Source organism: Melozone crissalis, unplaced genomic scaffold (genome assembly GCF_028551555.1).
Source record: "Melozone crissalis strain CALT ecotype California unplaced genomic scaffold, PUWL_Pcris_2 ptg000009l_1, whole genome shotgun sequence".
Lineage (NCBI taxonomy): Eukaryota > Metazoa > Chordata > Aves > Passeriformes > Passerellidae > Melozone > Melozone crissalis.
This window is the reverse complement of record NW_026535787.1, coordinates 17,069,786-17,084,317: the sequence shown is the minus strand read 5'-3', so window position 1 is coordinate 17,084,317 and position 14,532 is coordinate 17,069,786. Positions and strand designations below refer to the sequence as shown.

Below are 14,532 nucleotides of genomic sequence, written 5' to 3'. Positions count from 1 at the left end.
TTTTAAATTTACTCCTGAAGCAGACATCAGTTGCCTGTAATAGGATTTGGCAGAAGAAAGCCTGCTAGAGTGAGAACTCTACACAGGGACTATATTTGTTTTCTCAGCAAATGACAGTGGGTACTGTCAGGGGACAAACACTAGCACAGGTGACAACTGAGAAATTTTCACATTATTGTGAAAATGGCCCTTCTAATTTCAAGAAGACAGTGGAGAAAGCGTGCTCTGAAATATCAGGATGTCTATTCCATACCCACATTTTTTTCCTCTCCACTGGGAGCAGAGGCAGATTATTTATATGGGCCAGCTTTTAACACAATGCAATGCTTGCTTTAGGCTTGCTTTAGGGAGTGGGCTAAGGCGAGTGTGTGTGGGAGTGTCAAGGAGAGAAAATATTTATTTTTCTGTGCTGTTGAAGTAGTTCTCCTGCTTTTGATCCTAATTCTTTCCTTTTCCTTCTGAAAGTATGACATGTGCTTTGCTTCCTCTTTGAACTTTATTGATTTAAATGAGGGGAGGGTGTAGTATTTATGCTGTAAGTTTTCTACTTTTTTTTTTTTGGTTTTTTACATTGTAGCACTTGATCTAGGAGAAATAACTAACTTTCTCAGGGCTTAAATTTTTAGTTTAAGAAATTTGAGTATCATTTGCTGCTTTAGTGAAAGTGTCCAGGGGGTGGTGCTGAAGATCCTTTACTCAGAAGTCCATGTGCACAAGCGTGCCTCTTGCCAGACTTAAGTTTGTTCCTGGATGATTGAATGCAGTCAGAAAGAAAGCCAGGTCTGCAAGTGAGAACGAGTTAAGATTAAGTGATAAACTTGAATATTCCCTTTTGTCTCCCAGCCAGACAGCTTTGGCTGAAATGTCTGGTTAGGCATCCTCAGCTGTACAGAGCATTTAGATACTTCCTTTTCTTTACTGTTCTTTTGCTAGATCCTGGCATTTGTTTTCTAGGAATCCAAAGTGAGAAGTCGCAGTTGCTCCGAGTTCCCTTTCATGCAGCACACCTGTGTGTGTGACTGTCCTGAGATGTGTGAGCAGGAGCAGTGTAATCCTTACTCTCACCATCTCACTCAGGGTGAGACTGTGCCAGGCTGGTGTCTGGCTTGGCTCACTGCATTGTCACACCACATAAACAGCTCAGCAGAGGGAAAATGACTCCTCAATAATCTAGAGTCATAGTACTTGAGCTATTAAGTGGAGGAGCAATTGGTTTTGTTTAATCTGGAGAAAACAAAACTGAGAAGCGATGTGATAATTGTCTTCTAATATGTGTTGCAGAGAGAATAATTTTCAGAGTCCAGTGGGGGGACAGGAAAGAGAATACTGGAGTACAATTTCAGCAACATAAATTTAGTTTAGAAATTAGCAAGATTCTTAGTGACAAGGGTATTTCAGCCCTGTTCCAGATTCCTGGGTAATGGTGGCATTGCAGAACTTTTTTAGAGCTATATGAACTAGGTTTTTATTTGTAAAGTTTTAAGTCAAGTTATAGTGAGGAAATAGGGTCAAAAATGTCCTGACATCCTTTTTAAGCTCTGTTTTATGAGTCTTCTACTCTTCTGCTGATATTTGCTTTATTACAGCTCTCTTGATTTCACTAATATGGCATTTTTGACAGAAAAATCAGTATTAATATTAGAAATTGCTTCCATACATGTGGCACAATTTACACTAATTGTGTACACTAATGCACTTGAATGTGTTGCTGTGATCTTATCTCCTGAAAGCAGAGTTTAAATCTACTTTCTGATGGTGGGGAAAAGAAGAATGGTTGGAGGCAGAACTTGTATTTACAGTTTCTAAAATTCTGTTACATGCCTTGCTTTTCTTGGGACATGGCAAGTGTGATGATATTATTTTAAACTTTGGGTAACTTAAAGACTCGTTTCTAGTAGATAACTGACAAGGTGTAGTGACGGGTAACGTTATGTTGTGGGTTAACAACTGTTCATTGCTGTTCTTCCCTTTGCCCCTTGAAAGTCCAAGGGGTCTCAGGCACCCTGATAGGGCACTTGGGGGTCCCTAGGAACAGAAGTGTGGCTTTTTTAGCACACTGAACATGCTACAATTGCAGTTGTGTCCCACACAGGGGTGTGCTGGCGCTTATGTGTTCCTGCAGGTGCTTAGGTGTCACTGCTGTTGGAGAGAATACAGCCCTGGTGAGACCAGCAGTGCCTTGGTTTAAAGCTGCTCTGCTATTTGTTGAGAATGATCCTCCACTGCCGAGGATCTTTCAGTACAGACTGGGGACATATAGGGATATTTGGGTATTTTTAAGGCAGTTTTAAAAGGTATTTGAAACTGCGCTTATACACATACATGCCTTTTCATGTGAAAATGTCTTCATTATCAATATAGTCTGTTCAAAAGCTTTGAGTATGTTTTCCCCATGTTAGCAAATTTTTATGCTGAAAAGGTGGGAAGTCCTGCATGGAGAAGGAAAAAGACCCTCTTGCTTTTACCATCATGGCTTTTTTCTGTCTGTGAGTAGGCTGTTTTTTCTCTTGGAAGGCCACATCAAAAGGTGTGTTAATCAGAGTCCTATTTTCAGTTTATATATTTTTTTCTTAATATATATAAAATGCTAATTAAAACAAAAGACTCTACCTTTTGTCCAGCTAAGATTGGTGTTTTTCAGGACAAAACATGACCTATAGTGGCTTGAGCATGAGACAATTAAGGATAATAAAATGTAGGTAGTAATCACATTGAAGCTGCCTTGCTCAGATTTTGCACAAATCAATTAACTTCTCTCCCAAGAGATACAGAATTATTTAAATGGGACTGCTGAATGTTTATTGTATATTTGAAGTGTTTTGTGATGTATTTTGTGTGCTGGATTGTATCTCTGCAGGCAATGGTGATGGGTCCAGGACTTGGGCAGCAATTGTACTACAAAATGCTCCTTTTTCCTTTTTGCTTGTCCATTCAGTTATGCTGATGTAGCTCTTTAATAAAGCTGTGCTGTGAAATGGTACCTGTTTTGTTGAGGTTGTTTGGGGTTTGTTCTGTTTTGTTTAATGAGGATTTGTGGCATATGGCTTTTTGTTGGTGGTTTTGCTTTTGTGTTTTTAAATCCAGGTTAGTTTCTTGACCTGGTTCGCAGTGCTGCCTTCTGGAAGTGGTGACAGCCCAACTGAAAGGGCACTATTTTGTAATTTGGGTTGAGGTAGGGGCAAAAAAGGGGAGGGAGATTTTGGCCCATCCCTGTTTGAAGATCCTGTGATGTCAGACCACTGCATGGGAAATGAAGAGACATTGACTAAAAGAGGTCTTTTCACTTGTACTCAAAAAATGTTTCTCAAGAATACTTTGCTTTGTGGTCAGAAGAGAATACTACTCAGTTGGCAGCTCTGCTATTTGAGGCTTTCTGAGTGCCCACAGTATGGTGGGTCATTGGGTAATGTGCTATCTACAGCACAGAGAGAATTCAGCTTCATCTCACAGCCACTGGCTGCAGATCTGTGAAAACACTTCATGCTGCCCAAATTTTTATGGTTTGTCTTTTTTTTTTTTTTTTTTTTTTAGCAATTTCCCACTATAAGTACTTGGTGTTAATTTTAAAACATTTTTACACACCCACTTGTGCTGTATTTGAACCATAAGATCTTTTTCTCTTCTGTTTCTTGGTAACATAATGTTTTGGTAGTCTTTCCTTAAGCCTGGAGATTAGGCAGTTGTCAGTTTTTGTTTTGCCTGTCTCAATATCTGTTTCCTAGGGACAAAGTCATCCTGCAGATGGTTCCTCCATTTCCATCATCTAACCCTGCAGCATCCATTGAATCTTACTCAGAAAATAGAGCTGTACTATTCTGTTTCTGATTATTTTTCCCTAGTGTGGGGAGCACGCCTTCCTAATCCCTGCATGAAATGCTTACATACAGATCTTTTTCTTATTACGGCCTTACCTACTGTCCCCAGACACCGTATTGGCTACAGTGCTTTGGATCAGGAAGATTAGCAGTCTGCTCCTGTAATTTTTGTCAATTCTTTTTCTTAATTAGTGGCTTGAAGGAGGTCTTTAAATAACTCGAAATACTACCTCAGAGTTGATGGATGGGTGCTTTGGTCTCAGATTACCATTATCGCTTGGTATTCTCTTTTTTTGCTTTTCCTCCTTTTCCCTCCCTCCCCTCATCCATCCTCCCTGAAGGGACTAAAATTGCAAGTATTTCTTCTGAGAAATTTAATCACATATAAACACCAAAGTGTTGGTGCTGCCTTCTCTTGTGTCTATTTGATCATTCACTGAAATAAACCCAACATGGTGAAGGAAAGTGGGCTAGTAACTGCTGTCATTTTTTAATCAGTTAATTCTCCCTTTTGCTGGGAACTAAACATAAGGAGAAAGGAGGTAGATTTTTAGACCGCAGAGATGCTTGCCAAGAGTTTTGGAGAAGAGAAGAATTGATATTATGATCTGCTGAAAACTGTTTTTATGCTCTCTTTCACAGCTTAATCCCTCTGATATATGCTTCTTGTTATGTGACCTTATTTCCCCATAACATTTAAATGAACCATTACATACCTGTCAGACTGCTCAAAAGCAGTTGCTTTTGAGCAACTGCTGAAAGCAAAAGTGTCTCAGCCTCCAAATTAACAGCAATACTTACCACTTACAGAGTAGTTGAAATCCTAGAAAAGCTGCCTTACTTGTCAAACTTTAATGTGATTATGCTTGATGTTTTCGTTCAGAGTGCTTGAATCAATGTGCAGATAACTTAGTCATATTTCTCCTTGCTCTGCTGTTTTCTCATTGTTTGCCAAGGAAGCAGGTGGCTATTCCCACTCAGCAAAATGAAATACTCTGAAATATGGAGTGGTGATCTGAACAACTCGAGGTTAATTTGTAAATCAATAATTTGATTCCTTAAGCTATGCTTTCTATTTGCTATTTTATGATAAAATTACAGCTAACTTCTTTCTGTTTAAACAATTACGTTTCAGCTCTCAGCAGATACATCCAGGTGCTTATTTTCTCTGCTTTGAAATTGATCTTGGCAATTCAAACCAAACAAACCTGTTTCATTGTGCAAACCTTATTTTCAGGCAAAAGTAATTAATTGATTTTTTTTTTTTTATCTGTTGGAATGACTGACAAAAATTTTGCTGTGAAGTCAGTTAAACCTACACAGAGGTTGTTTCATTGGTAGGGGGATGTAAGAGTCTCTTAATCAAGATGCATTTTCAGGAAATGTAGCAATTTCATCTCCAGGCAGTGCTGATGCTTCTTACTTAGTTAATGGTCATGAGTGGCTGCTTCCTTTGTCTTTTGTTAATTAGTTACTGATAAATCATTATGAGTGTAAGGCAGGGACAGAACTACTGCCTGTTAAATGATTATACTTATAAATGGTGTGACCTTTCATCTAGGTTTGTATTCAAATCTTAGCTTTAAAGGCTGACCTTCCTTATTCATGAGAGCTTGGTAAGTGTCCAAAGGACTATGTGTGCTTATTGCTATGCCCTTATTTATACTTTTCTTTTATAAGGTATTCTAATAGATGGCCCGGTGGTTAATGATCAACACACTTCTGTGTATTTTTGAAGGTAGATCTGAATTTTTTTTCCTACGTGTTTTGTAGGTCTGACTGAAGAAAATTTTAGTGTCTCTGGAGGACAAGCATTAGTCCTTTAATTTCGGGAGAATTTGGTGTTTGTTACTATGCTGGCAAGTGACTACTTCAGACACAGTTATTCAGTACTATGCTTGTAATGTGTTCCTGCAGAGATCTTAGCTATAGATCAGCAGGATATGCAGGATCCTAAAGAACAGAAGTGCAGAGAAGGTGTTTTGAAGGTACTGATTTTTGGGCTCTTAACTGAGCCCTGCAGTTAACAATGTGCAGCCTCAATTTAATTAGGTAACTTGTTCGTTTAATTAACATGCTCTAAAAATTATATGATTTTGCTTTTCCTGGGTTCTGGTTGCTGTCTTCTTCAGCAACTTTTGCTGAAGTAGGTGTGAGTCAAAGTTTGCTTTGCAGAATAAGACGATGTACTCCTTCTGACCTAGGTCTTGGTCAGAGCTTGCTTGTGCAGCCATGGAGATAGAGGGAGACAAAACAACGAAGAACCTTTTATGAAGCCTAGTAACTTCAGATTATATAAGCTGGGATTATACAGTTCCACAAACAACTTCTCTTTTTGAAATTGCCATTGTTAAACTGGAATACATATGTTATTATCCATTTCTATCACATATCTTATATAATTTTTTTTTCTTCCCACTGTTTACTGAAAAAAAGTGTACATGGGCAGTGGACTTTGCTTTTCAATAGAAACTGTTTTAAAAGTAGGTATTATCTACAGTCATAAACTTTTAATTTCCTGTCAATCAAAAGGACTTAAAATGATCACAAAACAAGTCCCCTTGTTATGTGAGATCATGGGCCAAGGTTCTTTGCTGAATCTGTTGCTAAGTTATACTGCAGAAATATTTTTTTTCCTCTGGGGAATATAGGCAGAATAAAGATAAGGGTTTAGTGAATAGGGACTTTGTGCTAACCTGCAAACTTCCTTGTTGATTGCAGGACGTTGCAGTTTTAATTTTTAAAAAATAATACATACTACTACCAGCCCCCTGAAAGCATCAAGTTTATGGCATTTAGAATAGAACTTTTTTAGAATAAAAGAATAGAATATAGAATAGAACTTTTTAGAATAAGAACAGTTGTTACAATTTAATGTGGAGTGTACAGCTTTTGTGAAAAAGGAGTTTGAAAGTGCATTCCAGATCCTCTGGACTGATTTACGTTGTTTGTGAAGCTGTTCCACTACTAGCAATATTTCATGGGAAATTAAAATTGACTATTTGGGCACATAACATTTCTGTGCTTTTCTGGCACAAATACTGTAATTGTCACTGAAGTACATTAACCTGCTTTATCAATGCTGTATGGCATTCCTATTTATCCCAGACCCAGAGGCCTGCATCTTTGGAGACTTTATCTACTATTGCTTCTTAATGCTTCTGCCAAACTTTCTCTGTCTGTGAAGTAAAAAACATGAAAGTATGCCATAGTTTGCTAATCCTGTTTCTTCTTCAAACTACTTGTATGATGTATACTGTTTGTCAGATTTGTGGCTAGGAGTTTAGATGAAATATTGTATATAAATCTATTCTCCTGAATTATTGTTTAGAAATATAAATGTTGCTGTTTCTTGTTTTACAGCATACCTAAGTGATTGCAGTTATTGTATTGGAAAAAACCCTTTGTTTGGGGAGACTATACTTTGTGATAAAAGCTTTTGAACTTGGTTCCCTTACAAGCAAAGTTTGCATGGAGGTTTAAAAAGAGTTTTACCCAAACACTGTTATACAATACATAATATTTTGTGTATGATGTAGTGATAATTACCTGAAATGAGAGGGCTAGAAGGAATTGGAAAATAGAAGGGAAGATAATGAAACAAGTCTTATCTGAAGTTAGCAGGCAGTATTATGGCTTAATTCAAATTCTACCATACATGCAGAAAAAAATACAAACCACACATAACAAACAAAAAATATTCAGCAAGCAATGATGAAAACAATCAGTCATTTACTGGTTTTTTTGTAATGTTAAAATATTTCACCAAGGCGAGTTGCAGTCAAAAGTAATGTGAGTTATTTTGAAAATGGCAGTACATAAAGATGCATTTATACAAGTGCAAGACTAAATATTTTACATAACTGTATTTCAATGAGAAGATATACAGTAAGTGCACACTTGATAACACTAAGCAGGCAAAACTTAACGTTAGTTCCATATGCTGCTGATAGTTCATGCACAGATCTTTCCCAAAGAGGCTGTTCCAAATAATTCTTGCTGGGATGAAAAACAGGATGGGTTGCTGGTAAGGGTGTCAGCATGGATGGGGGTCAGTTATAGACATTACTTACTGTAATTTGTGATTGCCGTGGAAGAGGAGTGGCTGTTGGTGTGATAGTAATACTGCTGGTGATTTTATTGGTGGGCTTAGTGGGCAGGCCATTAGCTAGGGCTGGAGTTCTGCTGTCTTGCACTGCATTGCAAGGGCTGGTGGGCTTGGAAGCGGTGACAGCTTGCACATAAGGACTTCCTAAATGAATGTGGATCTTGTTATCCTCAGTAGTTATGACACTTGATCCTGTACTGTTAGATCTCTGAAACTGCCATGATGACTGCCTGTCTGGGGATACTCTAAACACAGTGTGCTTGGCTCCCATTTCCAAAGGCTCCGAGGAGAGTGTTTGTTCCTGAGAACTTGAGCCGGGCAAAGCCAAAGGGGACATTGTTCTTTCAGGAGTTAGAGAACCACACGATTCAGGAGTTTGAGATCTTGAAAAAGTAGTAGTCATAGTAATAGGAGAAATTACATGCTCTGGGGTCATGTAACCTTCTCCTGCTTTTGATTTTACAGGTGTTAAGGAGGCGTTTTGAATAATGGTTATTCTTTGCTTTGGAGTGCCACAGTTGGGTATAACTGCTGTGCTGGTGTAGGAGTGAGGGCTTTCAGTGGTAGGACTGGTTATTTCAAGGGTTGCTGTGTTCTGTCTATGGTCTGGAGTTACTTTTATGTGAAGGGGTTGGCCAGGCGTATGGCTTAGCACTAGATCTCCAGTCTGTGCACAGTTTCCATTTTGCTTTGTGTGTATCTTTCCATTTTGAGGATGGCTCTCTTTGGACCTCATCCAAGGGATCCATAACTTTTTGTTGGCAGCATTTATGGTGGATGAGTTACTTTTGAAAGATGCTGTTTGTTCCTCCTCATTATCACTGTCTTCATAGAGCTGCCCATTTACGACCGTTCGCTCCAAAGGCATGAGGGTTTTGTAATCGGGGGGTTCGTTGTCTGCTGGATCTGTTTGGATTTCTTTAGAAAAAACTTGCACATCTGGAATTTTCTTTCCATTGAGACCAGGCCTGATATTCTTGCTGAAGGATCTGTACCTCTCCAGCTCTTTGGTGAGGCTCTCCATCTCTCTTGCTAACTCCCTGTTTTTGTTTTCTTGCTGCAGGAGTTTTTTCTGTAAGACTGTGTGATCACCTCGCAGGTGACAGATTAGGTCTTCTGTTGCCACATATTCATGAACTTTCTCTTTCAGTGCATCTACTTCTCTGGAAAGGTGACTCGATTTAGCTTCCTCTTCTCTGAGTTTCTTGAAAAGGCGCTCCTGATTGGACTCTGCCTTTTCTGTTAATTTATACCTCGCCAATTCCATTTTCACAGCCTCCAACTCCTCTGAGAGGAGCCTGGCTCTGTCCTGTTCACTGACATATTTTCGTTCTAGAGACTCAAATTCATCTTCAGTTTTCATAAGATCATCTTCTACTGACTTCATTTCGTTGAGCTTCTGCTTAAGCCTCTCAACTTCTTGAGAAAGCTCTTTGATTATGTTGTTTTCCTGCTGCAAGGAGGTGCTGGATTTTGTACTCTCCTTACGTTTACTTTTAAGAAACTCTTTTTCAACATCCTCCAGGGACTGAAGTCTTTTACTTAGAATATTCACTTTGGAAACAAGATCGCTTCCTTTCTCCTCTTCTGCTTTCAGTTTGTTTTTCAGTTCATCTCTTTCTTTTGTAACACTGGACATTTTTTCCTCTGCATCAGATTTTGATTTCAGTGCCTTTTTACTTTCCTCCATCAGCTTTTCTGTAACTGACATCACTTTATTTTGTTCTACCTGAAGCTGAGAAGTTGCAGCTTGCAGCTTTTCTTCTGTTTGCTTTATTTTTTCACCCATAGTTTTTCTTTCATCCACCAGCATCACTGTTAAACTCTTCAGCTTTGTTAAATCTTCTTTAAGTGTAAACTCAGTTTTTTCTAACTTGCTTTCAATTGCTTCAAGCTCACCAACTCTAGCTTTTAAACCATCCAGCTCATGGGACAACTGCTTTGTTAAAATTTTTTCTCTTTCTAGGTTGCATTTCAGGGAGTAACATTCCTGTTTACTCTTGTTGAAAGCATCTTCTAGTTTCTCCAGCTCCATAATTCTTTTATTAAGTTTATCCACTTCCCCTTTAAGGTTCTTGCTCTGTGATGCTTCTTGTTCTAACTTTCTATTAAGTTCTCTGCACTGATCTTCCATTTTTGTGAGCTCTTCATCTTTTCCTTCCATCTCCAGCAGCCGTTTCCGTAGTTCTTCTACTTCAGTCATAAGTGCAGCGTTCCCACACTCTCCCTTATTTATCTTATCCCTTATGTCTTGCAGTTCTTCTTCTGCCTTTCGTAAAGATCTGTTGGTCTCTTCCAGCTCATCAATTTGCCGGCTGAGAGTTGTTAATTTGAGCCGGAGCTGGCGATTCTGGCTGTCTTCATTGGTTAGTTTGGCCATCATTGCTTCTTGGTCTTGGGAAATCTTACTGCTCTGGGCGTGAATTTCAGCCTCCAGCCTGCTGGATCTCTGTTTCCCTTCTTGAATTTTTGCTTCAGCAAAAGTCAGCTTTTCGTGTGCTTGTTCTGTAGAAGTGGTTAATTCTTGAATTTTTTTACTTTGTTGATTCACCTGCTCAGTGAGTCTTTGCTGTTCATCCACCACCATTAAAGCAAAGGATTTCAGTTTAGTCAATTCTTCTTTCAGTTTAGCTATTTTCTTGTTGTTTTCCTTTTCTTTTTTTGCTTGATATACTGTCTCTTGTTCAAGAAGCTTTTTCAATCTGTAGGAGGAAATAATATTGTATTTTGTAGCCATTTTAGTGGGCATTTAAAAACACACTTGAAATACTACATTTCTGCCACATGTCCATGAACATCCACTTGTAACTACAAGCAGACCTCTCCTTGCAGCATTATTTGGAAGTGCCCACTGGTCCTACTTCCTATTCAGAAGTTCTTTGGTAATGAACACTTCAGCAAGATCATTTAGACTTAGCAACTTCTTATTGTGCCCCTTTAATTACATTTGGACTTTTGACAGGGATCAGTGCAACAAAACCGTTCTGTTATTCTGCACTGGAACTGTGCTTCTCTTGGCTGTTTGCTGAGGCTAGGTACGTGTGTGCAAGCTTTGTCTGGTTTTTTGTGTGTGCTTTTTTTTTTTTTTAAAGAAATGTGATTATTATAATGCTTGAGAAATTTGGTCAGTGCAGGCCTCAAGGGCAGATATAATTTACAGCATCATAAACCTCCTAGCTTTGTTACTTATAAACCATCCTGATGTTTTAAAATCAAACCTTAAGGACATTTGAGTATGTGAAGGAAATGTAGCCACAAAGGGCAGTTAGACTGCCTAATGTGAATTCCTGAGCAGCACACCAGAGCAAAATGAGGTAAATTTGTCCTTAGTGAAAATGCAGGCCTTGTGACTTCATGTCTAATACACACACACATATACACAAAAATGCAGTCAGCAGATAAACAGGTATTCAGTAGTGAGTGCCTTTAGAACTTAACAAAGCTCAACTGTCTTAATGTGTGTTAGGCCTAGATATGCCTCAGTGCATCCCTGCTTTTACATGATTCTTGAAGGTTTTCATGATGATTTTCCAAAATTAGTTTTACAAGTTTGTTAGTACTCAGTCTTTATTGAGATACAACATACTTAACTAGCAAGAGACTTGGGATAAGGTTGTGTGGTGTTTATGCAAGAGCCTAAGAAACCTCCAAACACCTCAACTTCTTAGGTTCTTTTGTGGACCTTTCTTTGTCAAGGAGATGCTTGTGGAGTACATCTAAAGTATGATTTAGGTTTGGCCAGCACATATGCCTCCTTTCAATTACGTTTTTCCTATGGTCAAGATAAATATATTCTGGTATTAAACAAAATCTGAAAAGCCTAGGTTGAAATAAGAATTAGAATTTGTATGATGTTTAAAAGAATGGTACAGACTCAGTTGAGTAGATCATGTGGAGGAAATCATTGGGTTATCAAGACTGTACTTGTACAGAATGACTGTTTAGGCACCCATTAAACCTTATTTCTTTCCCCCTCTGAAATATGATGGCAGCTGTCTAGAAGTTGCTGCTGAAACATAGGAGTTCCACATTTGTCTTAGGTCACTGTAGTGATGTCCGTGTCCAAGTGATGAGTCTTTACAGCTTCCCACTGACAAGTTCCTGTTGCAGCCTCCCTTTTAGTTCAGGAAGAGCTTAGATAAAGGCCTCCTTTGCACAGCTTTTAATTAACTGTTGACTGACTGAAGGCATCTATTCCTGGGCAATAGGCTGCCTCAGCAGCATCCCCTTTGGAAGCAATGTAATTTTCCTGCACAGAGAGGAAGTCCTTGCTATTGTATTACAGTCCATGAGACTTGTCTGATTTAATGGTGATGTTGTACAGAAATCCATGATAATAAAATTTCTTATAACATCTTCACAGTCCCTACTGTTTGCATTTTAGTGCCTAAGTTGCACTATGTTGAATGTAATAAAATGCTTTGTATGAAAAAATAACGGAATGGGAAGTAGCCATAAACATCAAAGACTTGAAGCAGTCACAAATTCTGTACAACAGTCAATTAACATAATGGGGGAAGCAGATATGGAAATGTGGAAATGGAGAGGGAGAGGTTTGTGAAATGAGTTTGAAGGAATGCTGCTGGTTGACAGAACAAATAAATGCACTATCTCAAAGGCAGCTTTTTACTGTGGTCATGGTATATAAACTTCAGTCCCCTTTTCAGTGCTACTTTCAGTTCTAATTCTTTCTAGTGTAAAAATCTTTTTTCCCTCCCCACCCTTGTCTCTGAATGCTTTAGTAGTGAAGTTCAATTGATGATTTACTGTTGCCATAGCTATAAAACCATAACAGAAGCACAACTAACAATTTCATTTGGAATGAACTCAGGTTTTGAGTGTGTGCATGAAGTTAAGACATACTTATATGGTTACTTGGACTTACTAGCATTTGATTTATTTTAGCTTGCTTCACTGTAATTTATTTTTTTAAGGCAGATTTAGCTGTGGTCATTAATGCCTTAGGTAATCAGTGTTTTACCCAACACTTCCATATTAACTAGTTGTTAACTCTCTGGCCAAATGGAAGTCTTAATGATCCAGGAAGTCATGCCTCTTACATTGCTTTAGAAAGAAGCTCTTAGGCCAAAGAGTAACAAACAATTGCAATTTTCATAGAGATGCTGTCTACATTTTTTATTATTCAAATAGGTTTTACATAAATATAATAAGTTGACAATCAAGTCAAATCTGGTGAAGTCTGTGTTGCATGGGCTATTTCAATAAAAGTCCCTTTATTACTGGTACCTGGATTGTTGTGTAAGCATTTTCAAGAGAGTCTGTTTCTTTGGTCATGTCAAAAGACTTTAGGTATTTAAAAATGATTCCTTCATTCAAAAGATAAAATGCGGTTTTAACATTCAAACAGACTCACAAGTAAATATTTGTAATAACTGAGATCTATTTCATTTTTTAAGAATATTTCAATAAAATCACTTGATTGAAGACCATAGCTCAGCAACTAGGAGTTAAAGGATTTTAATGTGTTTCTAGAAAGAAAAAAGGAATGTATTAAGCATGGTATATTTTTGATACTGTGTCATTCACTTGCTTTTGGTAACTGTATGCTTAGTCATATATTCCTATATAGAAAATACCCTCAACACTGTTGAATAGATAGTGATTTCTTGGACAAAGATTGATATTTTAAGAAGTCAACTGGGAGCCTGTTAATATTTGCAGAGAATTTTCCTTGGCTGCTGGGTTCCTGTTTCATGGTTCAGAAGGTCACAGTGACTGTGTCTGCACATATGCACTTAGGAATGGAAGAGGACCCTAAAATGTCTGGGGGTTTTGGTGTTATTTGTTTGATGGTGTTCTGAAATTAACTGCTTCATTTTGGTCAGGGCTTTTTTTTTGGAACCTGTGGGTTCGTGCTTGGTTGTGTAAATTATCTGAATTAAGAAGTCATGTGCTTGAAGGAGTGCTTTAACTGATAATAGCACTTAGTGACTTTGGTGATAGGGTAAAAATACTTGGTGTTAACTTCATCCAAAATGCTGTCTTACTGAAGAACAGTATCCAGGGTATCTGAGAGCACAATTTTACTGAAAATATGCAAAGGTCAAAAAAGTTGGCTCAAATAAATAATAATTTTTTTGAAAGAACACACACTCCCCTATCCAATAAAATATTTTTATAATTTTCTTTGCCAGCTAAATTTCATGATCATGTAATTTTGTATCAGGGAAAGGTAGGTATATCATTTAGACAAAGCTTTTACACAGCTCTAAGCAGTTGATTTCACAGGACTACAACAACCCTTTCTTAATTGAGGCCAGCAAAAAGACATTGAAAATTGTTTTTATGAACATGACTGATAGTTAGTTAAGAGTCAGGGCAGTGTCTTATTACTTCAGAGCTTCTGTTATAAATTATTGCTTTATTGTGGCTTAATATTGTACTTACTTGCAGTACCAGTTAACTGCTCCATTATTTCCTGGAAGAAATTGTATTTCTCAGCTCTCCTCTGTTCATTGTAGTTGTTTCCCTCAGCATGCAGGCTACAGCTTCTTGGTGCTAACACTGGACATTTAATTGTGTTGTCTTGTTTTTCTTCATTTTTTTCCAAGTGCATATAACTTGAGCTACACTACATTATATTTGGCA

The 14,532-nt window shown here is 38.0% G+C and overlaps 2 protein-coding genes across 5 annotated transcripts in view; one reads left to right on the top strand and one right to left on the bottom strand.

Moving 5' to 3' along the window:
• The window catches only part of CMSS1 (cms1 ribosomal small subunit homolog), a 224,108-nt gene that overhangs the window by 10,914 nt on the left and 198,662 nt on the right, over positions 1–14,532 (top strand). The window lies entirely within an intron of this gene.
• The window catches only part of FILIP1L (filamin A interacting protein 1 like), a 187,528-nt gene that overhangs the window by 7,407 nt on the left and 165,589 nt on the right, over positions 1–14,532 (bottom strand). For all 3 annotated transcript variants that reach the window (XM_054270286.1, XM_054270287.1, XM_054270288.1), the window contains one exon: positions 7,889–10,625. In XM_054270286.1, coding sequence (XP_054126261.1) covers positions 7,889–10,625 — 2,737 coding nt within the window. The remainder of the gene's footprint in view (positions 1–7,888; positions 10,626–14,532) is intronic.